The 16,252-nt window shown below is 35.6% G+C and overlaps 1 protein-coding gene across 1 annotated transcript in view; it reads left to right on the forward strand.

The window, feature by feature from the left end:
* The window catches only part of LOC113233001, an 89,484-nt gene that overhangs the window by 70,858 nt on the left and 2,374 nt on the right, over positions 1–16,252 (forward strand). Inside the window, exons 10-15 of the mRNA XM_026467931.1 lie at positions 11,031–11,153; positions 12,447–12,622; positions 13,652–13,785; positions 14,014–14,153; positions 14,454–14,535; positions 15,348–15,492. Of these exons, the coding sequence (XP_026323716.1) occupies positions 11,031–11,153; positions 12,447–12,622; positions 13,652–13,785; positions 14,014–14,153; positions 14,454–14,535; positions 15,348–15,492 (800 nt within the window). The remainder of the gene's footprint in view (positions 1–11,030; positions 11,154–12,446; positions 12,623–13,651; positions 13,786–14,013; positions 14,154–14,453; positions 14,536–15,347; positions 15,493–16,252) is intronic.

Raw genomic sequence — 16,252 nt, forward strand, 5'->3', positions numbered from 1 at the left:
TAATAAATTAATTTATTTCATCTATTTTACTCTGTAAAGAGGGTCCGACACACGAAATTACAAGTAGTTTGAACCCAGCCATCAAATATGTGTCATCGTCGTGGTATAGTGTTTTTATCTTATCTTAGAGGATGGAAAAAAATAGTGTAAGTATCTTATGTCAAAAGGTGACACTTTGTTACACATTAAAACAGGTGAAAAGATATTTGTACGAAGCAGCGGGCTGTATAACTTTCTTTACTTCCTGTATGCAACCTTATAAGTAGGTAGAGGAATGAAAGACATATCTATGAAAAAGATTAATGATAGCAGCACATAAGAGCGTCATTCGTGTAAGTTTAATGGTCTATAAAACCTCTGTCGGTCGGACGTGATGGCATTTGTGTCGCGCGACAGAATGGCAGCGCGGTATAGCTCGTAGGTGCTTAAAGGTGGCATGACACTTGGCGTTGTGAATTCGTATTGTGTACTGTTCGTATATTATTACTCCATATAAACAGAAAATTTAGTTGATATGAATAGACGAAGAAGACATATTGCACCAATCTGTAATAATCGAATAAAAGTTGGAGAAATGGACTTAGGCTGGGGTGGTGTTTCGAATTTACCCAAGATTCGTACGAATCGTTACGCTTCTCACATTTCACGTATATGCATATATGGCGTATGGTATTGGAGTGAAATTCCCTGCAAGCAGTTTTGTCTCCTGGACTCTATGACTTGAGCTTTGTTAAAGCTAGAGTGGATAGGCATTGTATAAGTGTGCTTGCTCCATCTTCGACTTCATTATCACTTTCCATCAGGGAAGATGGAGGTCAAATGCGCACTTATTTTAACCATAAAAAATATGATGAATTGAAAAGACGAACTATATGAATCATACCAATATGATTCACACAGTTCGTCCTTTCTATTTCCAATTTGAAATTCAAGCAAATTCCAAAAATTGCTGCCCATTTGAATGAATCCATGGTGGCTTATTTGTTTTTTTCAACCACGCCAACGTTTCCGGTTCTTTACAGATCCCATGGTAATGAGTGACGTACAGATACATTTCTAATGTATGAATTATGTGTAGATACACGGAAATAGCATATTGGAGTTTTGACACGCAATACAAATAGCACTACCTAAACCGTTTGTGGCCTTTACTACCGAACAAGATAATTTAAATTATGCTAAGTAGAGTGCCACCCTAACAAGGCACTGGCGACGCATGCGCAGTTTTTGCGCACGCTCCGCGCTGCAGCTGCAATCAGCGCAACGCTCTGTACAGTTACAGACGGGCTAAGGCTGGCATTAACGCGTTCATTGCAAGATTGAGATACTCCGCCATATAATTTAGTTTAGAAAACATTTCTTTTATGGGCGTGCCTTCCTGTTATTCGTTTATAAAGACGAGTACATGCTATTAAGGGTCCGAAGAAATAAAATTTTTTTTCTAGTTAGGAAGTATGTGAAAATAACTATTTCCTAATACTACAAGCACACCTACAATATGTTTATTGTATGCTGTGTGAGTACTTTGATGCTTAATTAAACATTTATACTTCGTTTTTTACATTTTCCACATTAAAAAAAAGTTGTACGTATTTTTATCATAGAAGTACGGAGGTCAAAATCATTTGAATGACATAGTACGTCACTATGTCATTCAAATGATGTAACACAAATATATCTTTTGTTACGTACTTAGTAATTACATTAATTGTAAGTGACAAACAGTTTGTTACAATAGCTTTACCGTTCTTATAATCAATTACTCTTGTTGAACATCGCTAATGAACAGTATCGATACAGTAAATTGCACAATATTTATCTATAAACAATTTCACAATCAACTGAGTTGGTGGTCGCAGCTAACGGTACAAAGATGGGTGCTAAATGAAAAAACTTTTCGTCAGTTTTGTTACAAAATTCTACTTGATTAAACTAAAGCGTAAGGTAAAAATACTACGCTTGGCATTTATGACTGTTGAAATATTATGACTCGTAAAAACTAAAACAGTATTTAAAAGAAGGTAATAAGAGACACGACATGCCGGTGCAAGTTAATGGATAATATTTTCTAAGAAATATAATCTGCCTCAAAAATCTTACATAAATAGTGGCTGTAGAAAAACAATAAACTCTTCGCCTGGTCGTTTAAAATATTCACCTTTTTTAAATATTTCCTCTTTTGCTAGTGAAGAGTTATGATTGCCCATTAAAATACACAATTAAAAATAAAAGGGATACAAATCTTAATTATAATTTTTCAAGAAACTAAGTGTTTTCAACGGATGTTAATTGTCGTGAGATGTTCAGTTATGAGTAACTTCTCATCTACTGTACTCGTGAGAACTGTTTACAATGGAGAATTTTTTTCACTAGCAGCATTAACAAACGAAAAATAAAAACTAAAGCGTTTAGGAAAAACATACAATGAGAGTTGCATCTATGACGATGACCTCGGTAACCTAACGATTTGCACTGTGAACGATGGACGAGGAGGTCCAATTTAGGAAACAAACTTTTCTAAGCTCAGGTGTAATGATCTGGGTAGTTCCCCAGGGTGAATTCCGTAACTCTGCCGCTCATGGTACAGGGAACGCCCTAGTTTGAAACCTTGTAATTAGATATATCCTACCAATCAATCTAATAATCAAGATATGAAAAGTAGGTGTACAATAACGACAGATATTTTTGAACATCATTGATACTATCGTCCTATCATCGTCAATTCATTTATATGTCCAGTGAGACATATAAATGAATTGAAGAAAAAAAAGTAGCCGGGGCAGCCTAATGATTTGATCTACTTGCCTCTCAAAAGAGACCTCTGACTTTCTCGGAATTTATGTGCGAAATTTAATTTGTAATTTATCATGAGCTTTTCTTTGAAGGAAAACATCGCGATGAAACCAGCACGTTGAAGGTTCACAACCTTCGGAAAACGTGTGAAGTCCCCAACCCGCATTGGGCCAGCGTGGCGGGCTATGGCCTAAGTCGTCGTCTGAAAGGAGACGCGTGCCCAGCAGTGAGACGTATAAATGGGTTGATGGTGGTGGTGGTGGAGTCCAGCAGTGGCTGGACTCAGATCTCCTCTGGCTCAATGCGGATTTGGAGCTTCATACGTCTTTCAAAGTCAAAGTGTTTATTACTTTCATGTATTATATAATGCTCTTAAAATTAAAATAGTACCAACACGACCCTGTTCGGGCACCGCAATTAAAAAATATACATTAATTAAAATTTAAAAAATAAAAGAACATAATAATAAAGTAATTTTAAGCAAAAGCTAATATATTAAATAATAATAATAACATAACATAATACTTTTGATGTAGAATGATACAAAAAGTAATATTGGTAGTCATTCTTCAAAAAACAACTTCAGGCTGAAGTAACTTTTTGCTATCAAATGAGCACTTAGTTGTTTGGTGAATAAATTATATTGAGTCTGGGATGATATTATCACCATATCCTAAGGAATTCTGTTGTAAATTTAACAGCCATTACATAAGGTCCCAGATGGTACATTTGCAAACTCGACCTAGGTAGTGCTAATCTATTTTTATGTCTGATGTTCAATGGACCTACACCCATAGGTGTCCTTCGCTTCAGTAAAATATTGTTGATATTAGTTGCCAAATTTACATAATTCTAAAATGTATAAAGATGGTAAAGTAAGAATTTTTGATTTTATGAAGTGCGGTTTACAACTTTCCATGAGTCGATATTTACTAGTATTCTAATATATTTCTTCTGCAAAGTGAATAACTTCAAAGCAACAGTGCTATTTCCCTTCTTCGATCTTCTTCGACATCTAGATTTCATGACGATGTTTGCCTTCACCGGAAAGCTCATGATAAATTTCAAATTAATTTCGCACATAAATTCCGAAAACTCTGAGGTAGGAACCCGGCTTCGAACCCACGGTTTCTGCTTGAGAGGCAGTAGGTCAAACTATTAAGCTACCACGGCTTTATATTATATATACTATAGATTGTAGTCTAGTCATTCATTAGTAGTTTGATAACTCGTAAATTCATATTAACGTCTAATCTTGGACACGATTTCCTTATGTCCTACGTTCTGACTTAGTCTGCTATGTACGTACAACAAAAAGAGGTTTGATCGGATTGCGTTCAGGCTAATAGTACAAGGGTCCGGGGTCAAGAGTCAACTGTCTAGGGTACTTTAGCACCGTGCGAATCTTCGACACAATCGATTTACTATTTCATCGTGCTGTTCATCGTTTGAGATAGGCGCCACTGTAAAATGTTTAATGGGTTTTGTACTTAAGGATTCTGGTTTTGACAATGTTTATTATTTTTTAATGTAGTTGTAGGTGCAACAAGTATTATTTCGTTGCTATTTGGATTTACACTTACGATTCATTCTGTTTCGTCCTGTACTGTATTTTTAGTATGAAAATGATTTTGAGTGCTAATTACAGAATACCTCCAACAAAAAATCAAGTATGGAGTTTTTAGGTTGTCGCGATGGCTACATGAATCAATGACAAATGAAACTATTTTTTCAGATATACATAAATGGCGTATATTTATTTTTTTTAAAGACCAATGTTTTGGGCTTTTTATAGGCCCCATGGTCACGGCTGATGGAGGTGGTAGCCATTAACCAGTTATGTCTAATAGTAATGCAAACCACCATATTCTGATTTCTTTTCTTCATCATCTTCCTGTACTTGTCCCACGCTAGGTAGGCGCGGCACAACATGTATTTTGCTTCCACACTCCCCTATCAGCCGACATTTCCATACTCACACCGTTCTTACACATATCACCTTTCACACAATCCATCCATCTTTTTGCTTTGGTTTTCCTTTCCCCATAAATCCCTCTATATTCATACTTAACACTCTTCTCGTCACATGACATTTTTCCCTCCGCATGACATGTTCATACCACGCTACCCTATTGCTGTCCATCTTTTCCGTCACTTTCAGACTTCCCTTGATGTACTCATTCCTTGCCTTTCTCATCACTCCACACATCCATCTCAACATTCGTATTGCCGTTGCATGCACAGTTCATTTATCCTCCCTTCTTATCGCTCAACATTCCGATCCATACAATACGACAGATCTAATCACGGTCTTGTGTACTTTCTCCTTTAGCTTTAGGGGAAAATATATTCTGAACTATAAGTTCATTAATTATTAATATTTAATGCGACATATCACTATATATACATATCTTGGACCTTTTTCATGCGAGAGTAATTTGGAACTTTCTAGGCAAGCAGGTAAGATTGTGGCGAAATGCTTTCTTCCTTTAGAAAAAAAATCAAAGTCAAATAGAGTAAATAAAAAGCCCGCGAAGTTTTTATTATACAACAGTATAAACTCAGGGCATCCTGTCAAGAGGATATGAATGTTTCAAGTGAATGCCAGTTTGCGTTGATGGAACAGCGTGGTTCCGCTGTAACACGCAGGATGTTACTTTATTACTGAATCCGCAGTTACAACAGATTGCCATCTGTAATATTACAGCAGGCTTGTTAGCGAGTTGTTGTGATTACCTGCCAAGGGAATAATAAAATAATTCAAATAAGCGTGAAGGCACCTAAAACAAATTACTGGCAGCTTTAAGTAATAATGCTACCAAGAAAATCTTTAAAGAGTCCTTTTCTTCGATTAAACTTTAATAGTATAAATTTTTCTCCCATTCCCTTCATTTAGCCCTTAGTGCATTATAATTTCCTGCTTGTTTATTTATTATTATTACTATTTATTACTTAATAACTGGTGCCCTCTATTTCGTCTGCGTAGAATAAGTACTTCGCATAGCCAACTATACTAATTTACTTAATAACTGTGTAAATTTTTTGTTTTGTTTTGTTTCTGACAAAGGGCATAAATATGTTTGAGTAATGATTGGTTCTCCATACAAACTTTAGATTTATTTTTATGCCAAAAGTAGCGTATGTCCTTCTTCTAGGTCCCATCTATTTCTATATCAATATCAAAATTGGTTCAGCGGATTAGGCGTGAAAACGGAATAGTCACACGCTAGTTTGGATTTTTTTATTTTTATATAATAATAATAATAATAATAATAACGTACACACTCAACATAGCCCCGCACTAGGGAAACCCTGTGTCGCGGGTGCCATGGACACACACGTAGACAACCACAAATTACACTCAAACTCACGAGATAAATAAATGTAGGCCATACAAATATTTCTCCCGGCCCAGGAATCGACTCTGGGACCTTTGCGTGGCAGTCCGGCATGGTAACCGTTCGGCCACAGAGGTAGTTTAAATAAGTATAAAAGAACGAAATAAGTTTTATTATTATATATTATTATCTAGAGGTATATGTATACATTATTAGTATTCAATGTGTAGTATTTATTTAAAACACATCTATTAGAACATATTCTAGTGTTGCATACGCCTTGCCAACACTTAAATTTATATCTTAAGGTTATGTAGAAGAAATTGCTACCTAGCAAGAAGTTGATGTACGTTAGCTTATTCTGTGGTCCTTATATTACTCTTCTGTGTTGTCACTGTAATTTTTTAATTTGCAATATAAACAATATTTCGTACCTTCATTCATTTGTAGATAAAGTAGTTTTATTGTATTTTATATAGGTTTATTCGTTCACGTCCTAGATTATCTCAGCTACCATTATATGTATATGCGAGAATATTCAGCATATAATGAACAATTCAGAAATTTTCCCGTCTCGATACCGTTATGCGCACAAATTCAATTCCTTACATTTCCTCTATTGGTAATGGAGAAACGTAATTACCCTGTGATACTTGGTTATCTACTGATGATCAAATAGACATTAATGGCAATGGATCTAATCTTACCAATGCGAATTTTGAGAATGGAAGCAGTTTGTGGTTTTGAATGAAAACTTGTTTAAGGTGAAATATCTCGTATTCTGACTTCCATCAAGTTGCTTGATCATACTTGATTACAACTCGCCGGCTACTGTTGCAAAATAATACCATTTCAACTTTATTCAGTTAGTAGAAAAGACAAGACCTTAAACTACATTTATCTATCATGTGTGTCTACATACTTCACTAAAATTTATGTTTTGTATACGCGCATAATTATAATTAAATGATCACCAAATATAATATAATATTTGTACAATACCTTACATTGCAACATTTATTTATGATACCAAGTGACGAGATAGTCTTACGCCTAATGGTAAGCGACACGCCTGTCCATAACAGTTGCAGTGCCACTCAGAGCTTTAAGTTGCAAAGATTTGAGGGACATTGTCACACTGCCCGTCACCCTAAAATATAAGTTGACAAGTCCCATGTGCCTGTAATTTCATCAGCTCCTCTTCAAAACTGGAACGCTGTACCTAGTGCTCAATTACTGCGTGGCGGCCGAAGTAAGGAAGATGGCAGTATTTCCCTGGACGAACTCTTTTACAAGCAGCCCAACTACTACTTAATATCAGGATGTTTTACTACAATGATATACATATATTATTGGTGAAAATACTCCACTAGTTTGTTATAAAATGTTGATACAAAACTTGAACAACACAAAGAAAAAACCCAGCGTCTTTTGCCATGCTGGGGTCACCGCTCTTTACGAACTGAGCCACAGACCGAGTGAATTTTGTTACAAAAATCTATTACAAGTTTCTTGACGTGTAAGACATGTATACATATTAATGTACGTGACAGCACAACGTGTTCTGTGATAAAAAGTAAAAAGGAAGGCGTATAGATGGCATGTGGCGCCAATATACTAACGGTGGCTTATAAAAATTGAATAGAACTTTTTGTGCAGCTCAATCAACTCGGTTTCACCATGCTTCAGCCCTAACTCGGCAGTAATTGAATCATGATACATAATAGCCGCATGAAACGATCCCCGGTTGTGGACATTTTCATTAGTAAAAATACATATCGACAAGGAAAATCTTTTACAATATTATTTCCGCGTATATAATACTAAAGAACACTGAAACACACTACTGACTAAACTGTCTCCAAGTTTGATTCAATATCAGCTTTCATTACATCGGCAACAGTAATCACATTAACCACAAGGTTAATACCGTGAACCATAACAGGAATTAAATTCGCACCATATTCGCACGTTAATTTTAGAGGTGCGCTAAAATACTTCACGGCATCAATTCACGGATAGTTAAAGCGAGTTCCAAACTGGATATTAATAGAGTGGGGGTAATCGCGATTCTATAACGGCCTTGGTCGACCTTGCGACCATAATATCGACATGTGGACGGGGTCACTGCCCGCTCTCCGTGGCTAATCGACAACGCATTTCGATCGAGATCGAGATGTTTTGACATCGATCCTATTAAGTAACCGTTCCTTTTTTACAGTTCAGGTCGATTACATCGTTCTAAATGGTTTACTGTACATTATTAAAATTGTATACAGGGCTATTTGCAAAACACTAACAGCTTCTCATAACGCATCATTATACAACAATTTTTGTTGCATAATTTTATGCAAATCACAATAAATTTACCAAAAATAAACTTTCAAGTTTTTATCGAGTTCTTAGGTTTTCGCGAGTCAACACACACAGTCAACCGTGACCATGGGACCTGTAAAGGGCCCGAAACGTCGGTTTGTTTGAAAAAACAAATATACGCGATTTAAATCCGGAAAAATAGTTTCATTTCCTATTTCAAGTTTTTGTTGCACTACCTGACACTTTTAGATCTGTTTTTCGTAGTAAGATTAAGATCAAACATGCAAGCGCCATCTTCGACGACCCCCACCCCCGCTCCTGCGTTTTGCATTTATTTATTTATTTATTTATTTACCTTCTTTTGTTACCGCGCAGATTTATCACCGTTTAGAGCGATCTATTGAAATATTAGTATTTTTGTACAAAAGTATAATCTGGTGAATTATTGAAAGTCTTGAAACAAAAGTTGTTGTTTAAGACGTTTAGTAATAGTCTTGTGAGGTTGTTAGTATTTTACAAATAACCCTGTAATTATATTGCGTCCGTAGATATAATAGATGGATAATTATTTCCTGGCAGCCCCGCATAGCACAGTAAAACGTTTGCCGTGTTTATAAATAGGCGAGCGCGCTTTATCTAGCGACTTAAGTCGGGGACTAACGGCGGTGTCCCGGTAATTGCCAATAGCCTTGCTGTGATAGCCGATAGCTCGACCGTTATAGTGCTCTGAACACTTCCGATCTTACCTCACTCCACTAACTCTGAGCTAGTTTTTTCAACCCTTTAAAGGCAACATTCTATCTTAAGACTGCGAGTTTAAACCGTTTTCTAAGATACACATGAGCTCCTTTAGTGCAATTCCTTTCATGATATCTCTGTTTTATATGTTTAAATCAAGTACATACTTTTTACGGGCAGCGAACTCATTAACATTTGATTTGCAAAGCAAAAAAAGAAAAGGTCATTAGTTTTTACTTTTTATTGTTACATTTTGTATTGTTCGGAAACCATGATTTACGAATACCGTGGGAATCTATTGAAGTTTTTTTTAGCTGTATTGCTAAGCCGATGGAGCGTTGCTAAACGTCGGGCCGTTGGTGCAGGCCACTGGTGTCATCGACTTATCTCTTTAATGTAGACTTAGGACAGACGTCTATCTTATAATTTTGATTTCATAAAGTTACTTATTGTAGCCTTATTTTCTCAATCTCGTATCTTAACGCACAAAGTTACTGAAATGCAAAAATGGATTGTGTATTATACAAATTTTGCAGGTTGATTTCACATCAGATTTCCTTCATATTTACGCATTGGCTTTTATCTATTCTTAAAGTAATGTAACCAAATAAACCCTTGATAAGAAATTTAAAAAAGAAAGTTTTGCCATCTCCTGAATAATCAGTCGTTATAAGATACGAGTTTGAGAAATTAAGGCATCGTTATAACAAGAATATAACTATGCTATAAAAGTATATTAAATTTTAATATGCCACAAACTTCTTGGTCTTCCAAGGTATGTTTCGTGGTCACGGCTGAGAGTCAGCCGTAGGCATAGGACCTGGGACCTGTAAAGGGTCGGAAACGTTGGTGTGTTTGAAAAAAAAAACAAATATATGTAATTCAGATCCGACAAAATAATTCCATTTCCTAAATTGTAATTTTGTCACAAACTATCGATTTTTTTAAGTTATCAGCTGTTTATTCCTGGCATAGTTATTCTATCTACCCAATGCAAAAAATATTTAGCACAATTTGAAACTTGCTTCTAAAATAAACTTTCCTAAATACATTTCGAAATGAATTTAGGATATACATTGTGAGTTGTATATTTTGATATTTCAAGTCAAGGCAAGTTGGATATTTCAACCAAAGATATTAGTTGGAGACAGTGCTACCCGGGGGGCGGTAAGCGGTGTTCGCTTATCGGAAAAGATTCGTTAACATGCGTCATTGCAATTATTCGTGGGTTATAATATATTTAATGAAATTATATGATATTATTATATGATTTAATTTTTTTGTCTGATGTTTCTTTTTAAACCCTATGGTTTAAACACTATAATAAAAGTAACATAGATAGTCGGAATGTTTGAGATTTTCTACACACTTTATAACAGATTAAGTGAAGGTACTCTAGTTCAATCCGCAAGTGCCATCCATCAATGCTTCCTCCATCCGGCAATCCTTTTGCCAATGCAACAGAGATTACACACTTATCTTAGAAACGTGAATACCACTTTTTTTTTATTGCCCTGGTTAGTTCCGTGTACTAGAAAGTGCGAATCATAATCTAACCAATGAGTAATCATAAAGGGCGTGTGAAAACTTAGGATTCAGAAGCGAGTACGGAGAATGTTCTGTAATTGTTGTAGCTTAAAATTGCACCCGAGTGCGCTGCTGGGAACGCTGCTGCAATTTTGAAACGATTACACGAAGCACGCACGAACACTGCGTTCTAGTCAGATGTTCAGATAAATAGTTAATGCTAGCCATGAACCTACCTCGTTTACCCTGCTTCGTCTTCTTTAAATATATAAATTGTTTTATAAATTCCTTTTATATATATTATAAATTCTTTTTCAGAACCACCAAGTACCACTAACGGTGAACTACCTGTGACTATCGACCATCAACACGATACGAACACTTCCAGCAATCTTACCAGAAATGATGCCAATTGTGACAAAACTGGTACCTGTTATGACGGTAAGAAACTTCCTTAATTTTATTATTGATACAATGATTGTACAACACACAGAAAAAATCCTCCAATCAGACTGGATTCATATATCAATAATAATAACCAACTAGTGGGTATGAAAATTATGGTAATAAAAACATGATATTCACATATTTCACATACCATAGATAAGATAAATATTCCCTAATTTTACTTAAACATTGTTGCTCCTATGTTTGTTTGTTTAAAAAGTTTAGAACGCTTGTCGAACACGACATACCACTCATGGAAGGTGTGAACGTTGACATAGACAACGTGTAACGTGGGAGTAGAATAATTGGTGTTATCTAAAATGTTTACACGCGTTTTGCAATCTGTGTGGGTGCAAGCTATGCACAACACTCCCTTCCATCGAGTATATAACCAGAAATAGAAACGAAATGTCATTTAATTTGTTTGAAAACTCTTCTGCCATATCATTACTGTGACAACTGCGCTCCAATTGGCCAGCCCGAGTTTGAAACAATTGACGGGTGTCGTCAAATGTTTCACTTCAAATGGGCCAGTTAACTTGAGCTTCGCTATAATGGACGAAAGTTGCAAAATTACATATTTAATATTTAATTACCGATGAAATGTGATTCCGTTTGTTTTGTAATTAGATGTTTTGCTGTTTTTCCTACACAACCGAATAGAACAGCACGGCATGGTTAGAGATATTATCTTTATTACAATAAATACAGAATATTTTTTGGAATATACGGAGACGTGCACACAGGTCTGTAGTTGTCTATATTTCAGTGCAAACGAGAGTTGATATTTATAAGAGCTGTATCGCTAATGTGTTACCAGGAACATATGGCCCTTATTTCGTCAATATTTCTGTTTATATACTCGATGCCCTTTCCATTGTAAAATAGCAACACTACCAACATTATCTAACAACAGAACGACAACAGGAGTAGCAGTAGAGCTCTTTGTGACAGAGTTCGTCCAGGGAAGTACTGCCACTTTACCTATTTCTGCCGCCAAGCAGTAAGGTGAGCATTACTGCGTTCCGGCACTGCAACTGTTATGGACAGGCGTGTCGCTTACATTTAACAAAATGTCGCTGTAACGACCAATCGATATACCGTTTTTGATACAAAGACCATATTGCGACTTTCGATATTGTGAATCAGACCCGTCGTTGTACTACCTGACGCACGACTTTTTCGTCCCGTCACTTAGTATTATAAGTATAAAAAAATCAGCCAACTTAATCATACACATCTGTTACATAATATGTTGCGTACATGAGCTTTTACTCCCGGTATCAGTATCGGTGCACTGCAAGGACACGCGGATCGCGGTACAAGTCCGCACGAATAAGCCGTTCAATGGGCGCATATATGCACTGGGCCGTTCCGAGACGTGCAACATCGACGTGGTCAACAGCGATTTGTTCCGCCTTGACCTCACCATGGCTGGACAGGACTGCAACACTCAGAGTGTCGTGAGTGGCTATTTATAAAATATGAATATGTATCTTTTTATTATAATCATTATCAGTAAATTGTATGTACCTAATTGGGAAATTCTTTCTAACATTCAATTATGGGGTTAGAGAGTGACTCTCTATATATATCACATTTGTTTGCGCGAAGTTGACTTGAGCTGGTCACGTCCATGTTATAGAAGCGAAAAACATTAGCGTCGACGATCCGAGCTAAAGCGAAATACGCAAATTCTTTTTCGCTCTTATTACGCGGACTTCAAGCCTTTGTTGTCCGGCTAAAAGGCATTCCGTATTGATAAGTTTGGTGACTATGTAAGGAATAACGACCACTTAATACCGAAACCTCATATATGTCGATCAAATCTTGATAGTAATTAGACTTCAACCTTTGTTATGGGAGAACACAACGATCGGCGTAAACTATTGCATAAATCAGTTTTTGTTGTGATAAGTACAGTCGATGCTCTAAGATCCGACCCTCTAACCGACCATTTTGATTCTAAGTAGATCAGTGCGAAGAAAGGTGGTAAACAAACTTAACCTTAAATCTGTGTGCCGTAAAATTCTTTTTGATATAACTTCTTTGATGCATCATTAGTGAACGACAATTTTTAAAAAAAATTGAACTAAAAGCGAATTTGAACTTTAATTAATTTACATAAACACAAATATTAACAAAAAGCTGGAATTCCTTCACACTTTTATTTTGAATACGTAAGAGGCTCTCAAAACCAAAATGTCAGCTAGGGGGTCAGATGTCTTGGGATATCGACTGTACATCTCAATAGTTCTGTAGGTCTGTTGGACGTACTTGGTAATGTGGTAATAGTTCAATATAGAAATGCTGGTTGTAGTAATAGGCTTTTTAGGAATATCGAGCCTTTGCGGATTTAGTTTCATATGAGTTTGAACGGGAAGATTACGAAATTGGGAAACTACTGAGCTATACTTCAAAAAGTACTTGAAACGTTAGATCTCATGTAATATTCTCACGTGTCTTACTGATATACCTATACGCATTTTCAGACTGGAGTGTACTCAAACACAGTGGTGCTTCAACACCACAGTGTGGTCATGACAAAGGCCGACAAGATCTACAAGGTGAAGTGTACTTATGATATGAGCTCCAAGAACATTACCTTCGGAATGGTGCCCATCAGGTAAGTTTTCAATACAAATTGTAAACAGAGTTTTTGCTGTTATCATTCTCTTCTTTGACATTGAAAATCAATCTACGCACAATAATAATATCCACAGCATTGTATGTTAAAGAACGGTACTTTTTTTTATTGGAGTTTTCAGATCTTTGTAATAAAATTTACTTGTGTATAATTCAAAAATATTGTTCAGTGGAACGTGAATAAAAATGAAATATTTGCGTTTTCAAGGGATCCAGAGATGATCTCCATCACTGCGGCTCCTGAAGCGCCACCACCTCGAATTCGCATCCTCGACGCTCGCCAGCGTGAGGTTGAAACTGTGCGCATTGGAGACCGCCTCACGTTCCGCATCGAGATACCCGAAGACAGTTAGTATTTTTCCACTATACATTCTTTAGGGGTTGAATTTGGTTGATGTTGGGGAAATGAATTGGTACTCTTCAAACTTTTACCTACACTTTTATTTCACCTAAGATCACAATCTCGTCTGATGATATATACCGAATGATAAGTACTGAGAATGTTAGAAAGGAAGAGAAGGTTTTTTTTAAGCTCATGTAGACAAAATGGAACTTATTCGTCAACAACTCTTAACAGATACTCTCCAAAAGAGATTCATAAAGCTGCACATAGGAATGAAACTAAAAGTGTTAATGATTTTTTTACAGCACCCTACGGTATCTTTGCACGCAGCTGTGTCGCAATGGCCAAGGACTCTAAAAGCACTTTCCAAATTATTGACGATGAAGGGTAAGATTTACTTTTGTTGAATAATGCAATATAAACTGCATTCACACATAAGTTATTCGTCAACATAGGTTACATTGAAATACATGGTGATAAATAAAATCATAGTGACACTCTGGCTGCACCTTAAGGCATACGAACTAAGTAAATAAATGAGTATAAGGAATGCGCGAACGTAAAATGCATATAAAATTTATAAAGTTCTTAGCTAATGTTATGTCAGACATCACTATTGGAATTATGTTCATGACGTCGTCAATATACATATAAATATTTTGAATCTATAAACTAAAAATATTTTGATTAAAACAATTAATTAAAATGTCAAATTACTTACAAGGTCTTAAACATTCATCTACAGAGTAAAATGTTTCATTAAGAAGGTATTCATATTAATTTCTTTTAAATGTCACTATATTCTAATAAAGTGTTTTTTGCAGTATAGTCCTTTATCTTAAAGTTTAGATTCGTTATCCTGTTTCTATGTTTACTCTCTTACCTTTATTTCTTGAAATATACTTACGCGCAAATGAGAAGAACGCCGGATCAAATGCAAATTTCCGAGACCGTCACAAATCATGAGGAACCAACAGTTTTATACAAAATTCACGAATGCTGGATCAAAGTGTACGAAATTGCTCGAGTTTTTTTTTCGCAGTTCGAATAACATGAGTACAGTCACCAGCTCAAGTATGACACTAACTTTGTGATACACCTTATATAAAAGTTGTTCAAATAGATTGACTGATTGATTGGTTCGGTGTTTTTATAACAGAAAACACCCAGTATAAGTGAAATGTCGGTCTAATTGACAGTTGCCCAGTGGACCCCTCCATTTTTCCTGCGTTCACTCCGGATGGCAACGCTTTGCAATCCGTGTACGAGGCGTTCAGGTTCACAGAATCCTACGGCGTCATCTTCCAGTGCAATGTCAAGTACTGTCTGGGACCATGTGAGCCGGTGAGTTTTAAATTCGTACTACTAATGTTAACACTAATTATAGACGAAACACGTACCTGGTACGTGCGTTAAGACTTTTTAACAATGCATCACAAAATTACTTTGCATTTGTTCTGTACACACATACGTGATAATAGTCAGGCGGGAAATGACCATACGTCACTTTGACACATGACGTGATTGGCGATGATACTCTAACTTTTGTATAATCCTATTATTTTGTTTTCATTATTTGTTTAATTACTCAGTAGTTTTTGTGTAATTGTGTTTTTTTTAGTATGTTTTTTTTTTCTTCTTGTTTTTTAAGCACTTTATTTTGTTTGCTATCGGTGGAAATTCGTAAATGGCATTTGATTACTCATATATTTTATTATATTTAAGTATAATTTATTTAATATTTTATTAATTATTTAATATTTTATTAATTATTTATAATTTTATTAATTATTTATAATTTTATTAATTATTTATAATTTTAATAATTATTTATAATTTTATTAATTATTTATAATTTTATTAATTATTTAGGAAATGAAACTATTTTTCCGGATATAAATCGTGTATATTTGTTTTTTCAAACAAACCGACGTTTCGGGCCCTTTACAGGTTCTATGGTCACGGTTGACTGAGGTGGTACAGTCTTCAACCAGTTATGTCTAACATTGATGCAAACCACCCTATTTTTTCACTATAGTTACAATAGTTATTAATTAAATACCTTATTTTTAATTTTACAAAGAAATCATTCCAATTTACGCTA

Source organism: Hyposmocoma kahamanoa, unplaced genomic scaffold (assembly GCF_003589595.1).
Source record: "Hyposmocoma kahamanoa isolate Upper Pololo Valley unplaced genomic scaffold, ASM358959v1 78, whole genome shotgun sequence".
Lineage (NCBI taxonomy): Eukaryota > Metazoa > Arthropoda > Insecta > Lepidoptera > Cosmopterigidae > Hyposmocoma > Hyposmocoma kahamanoa.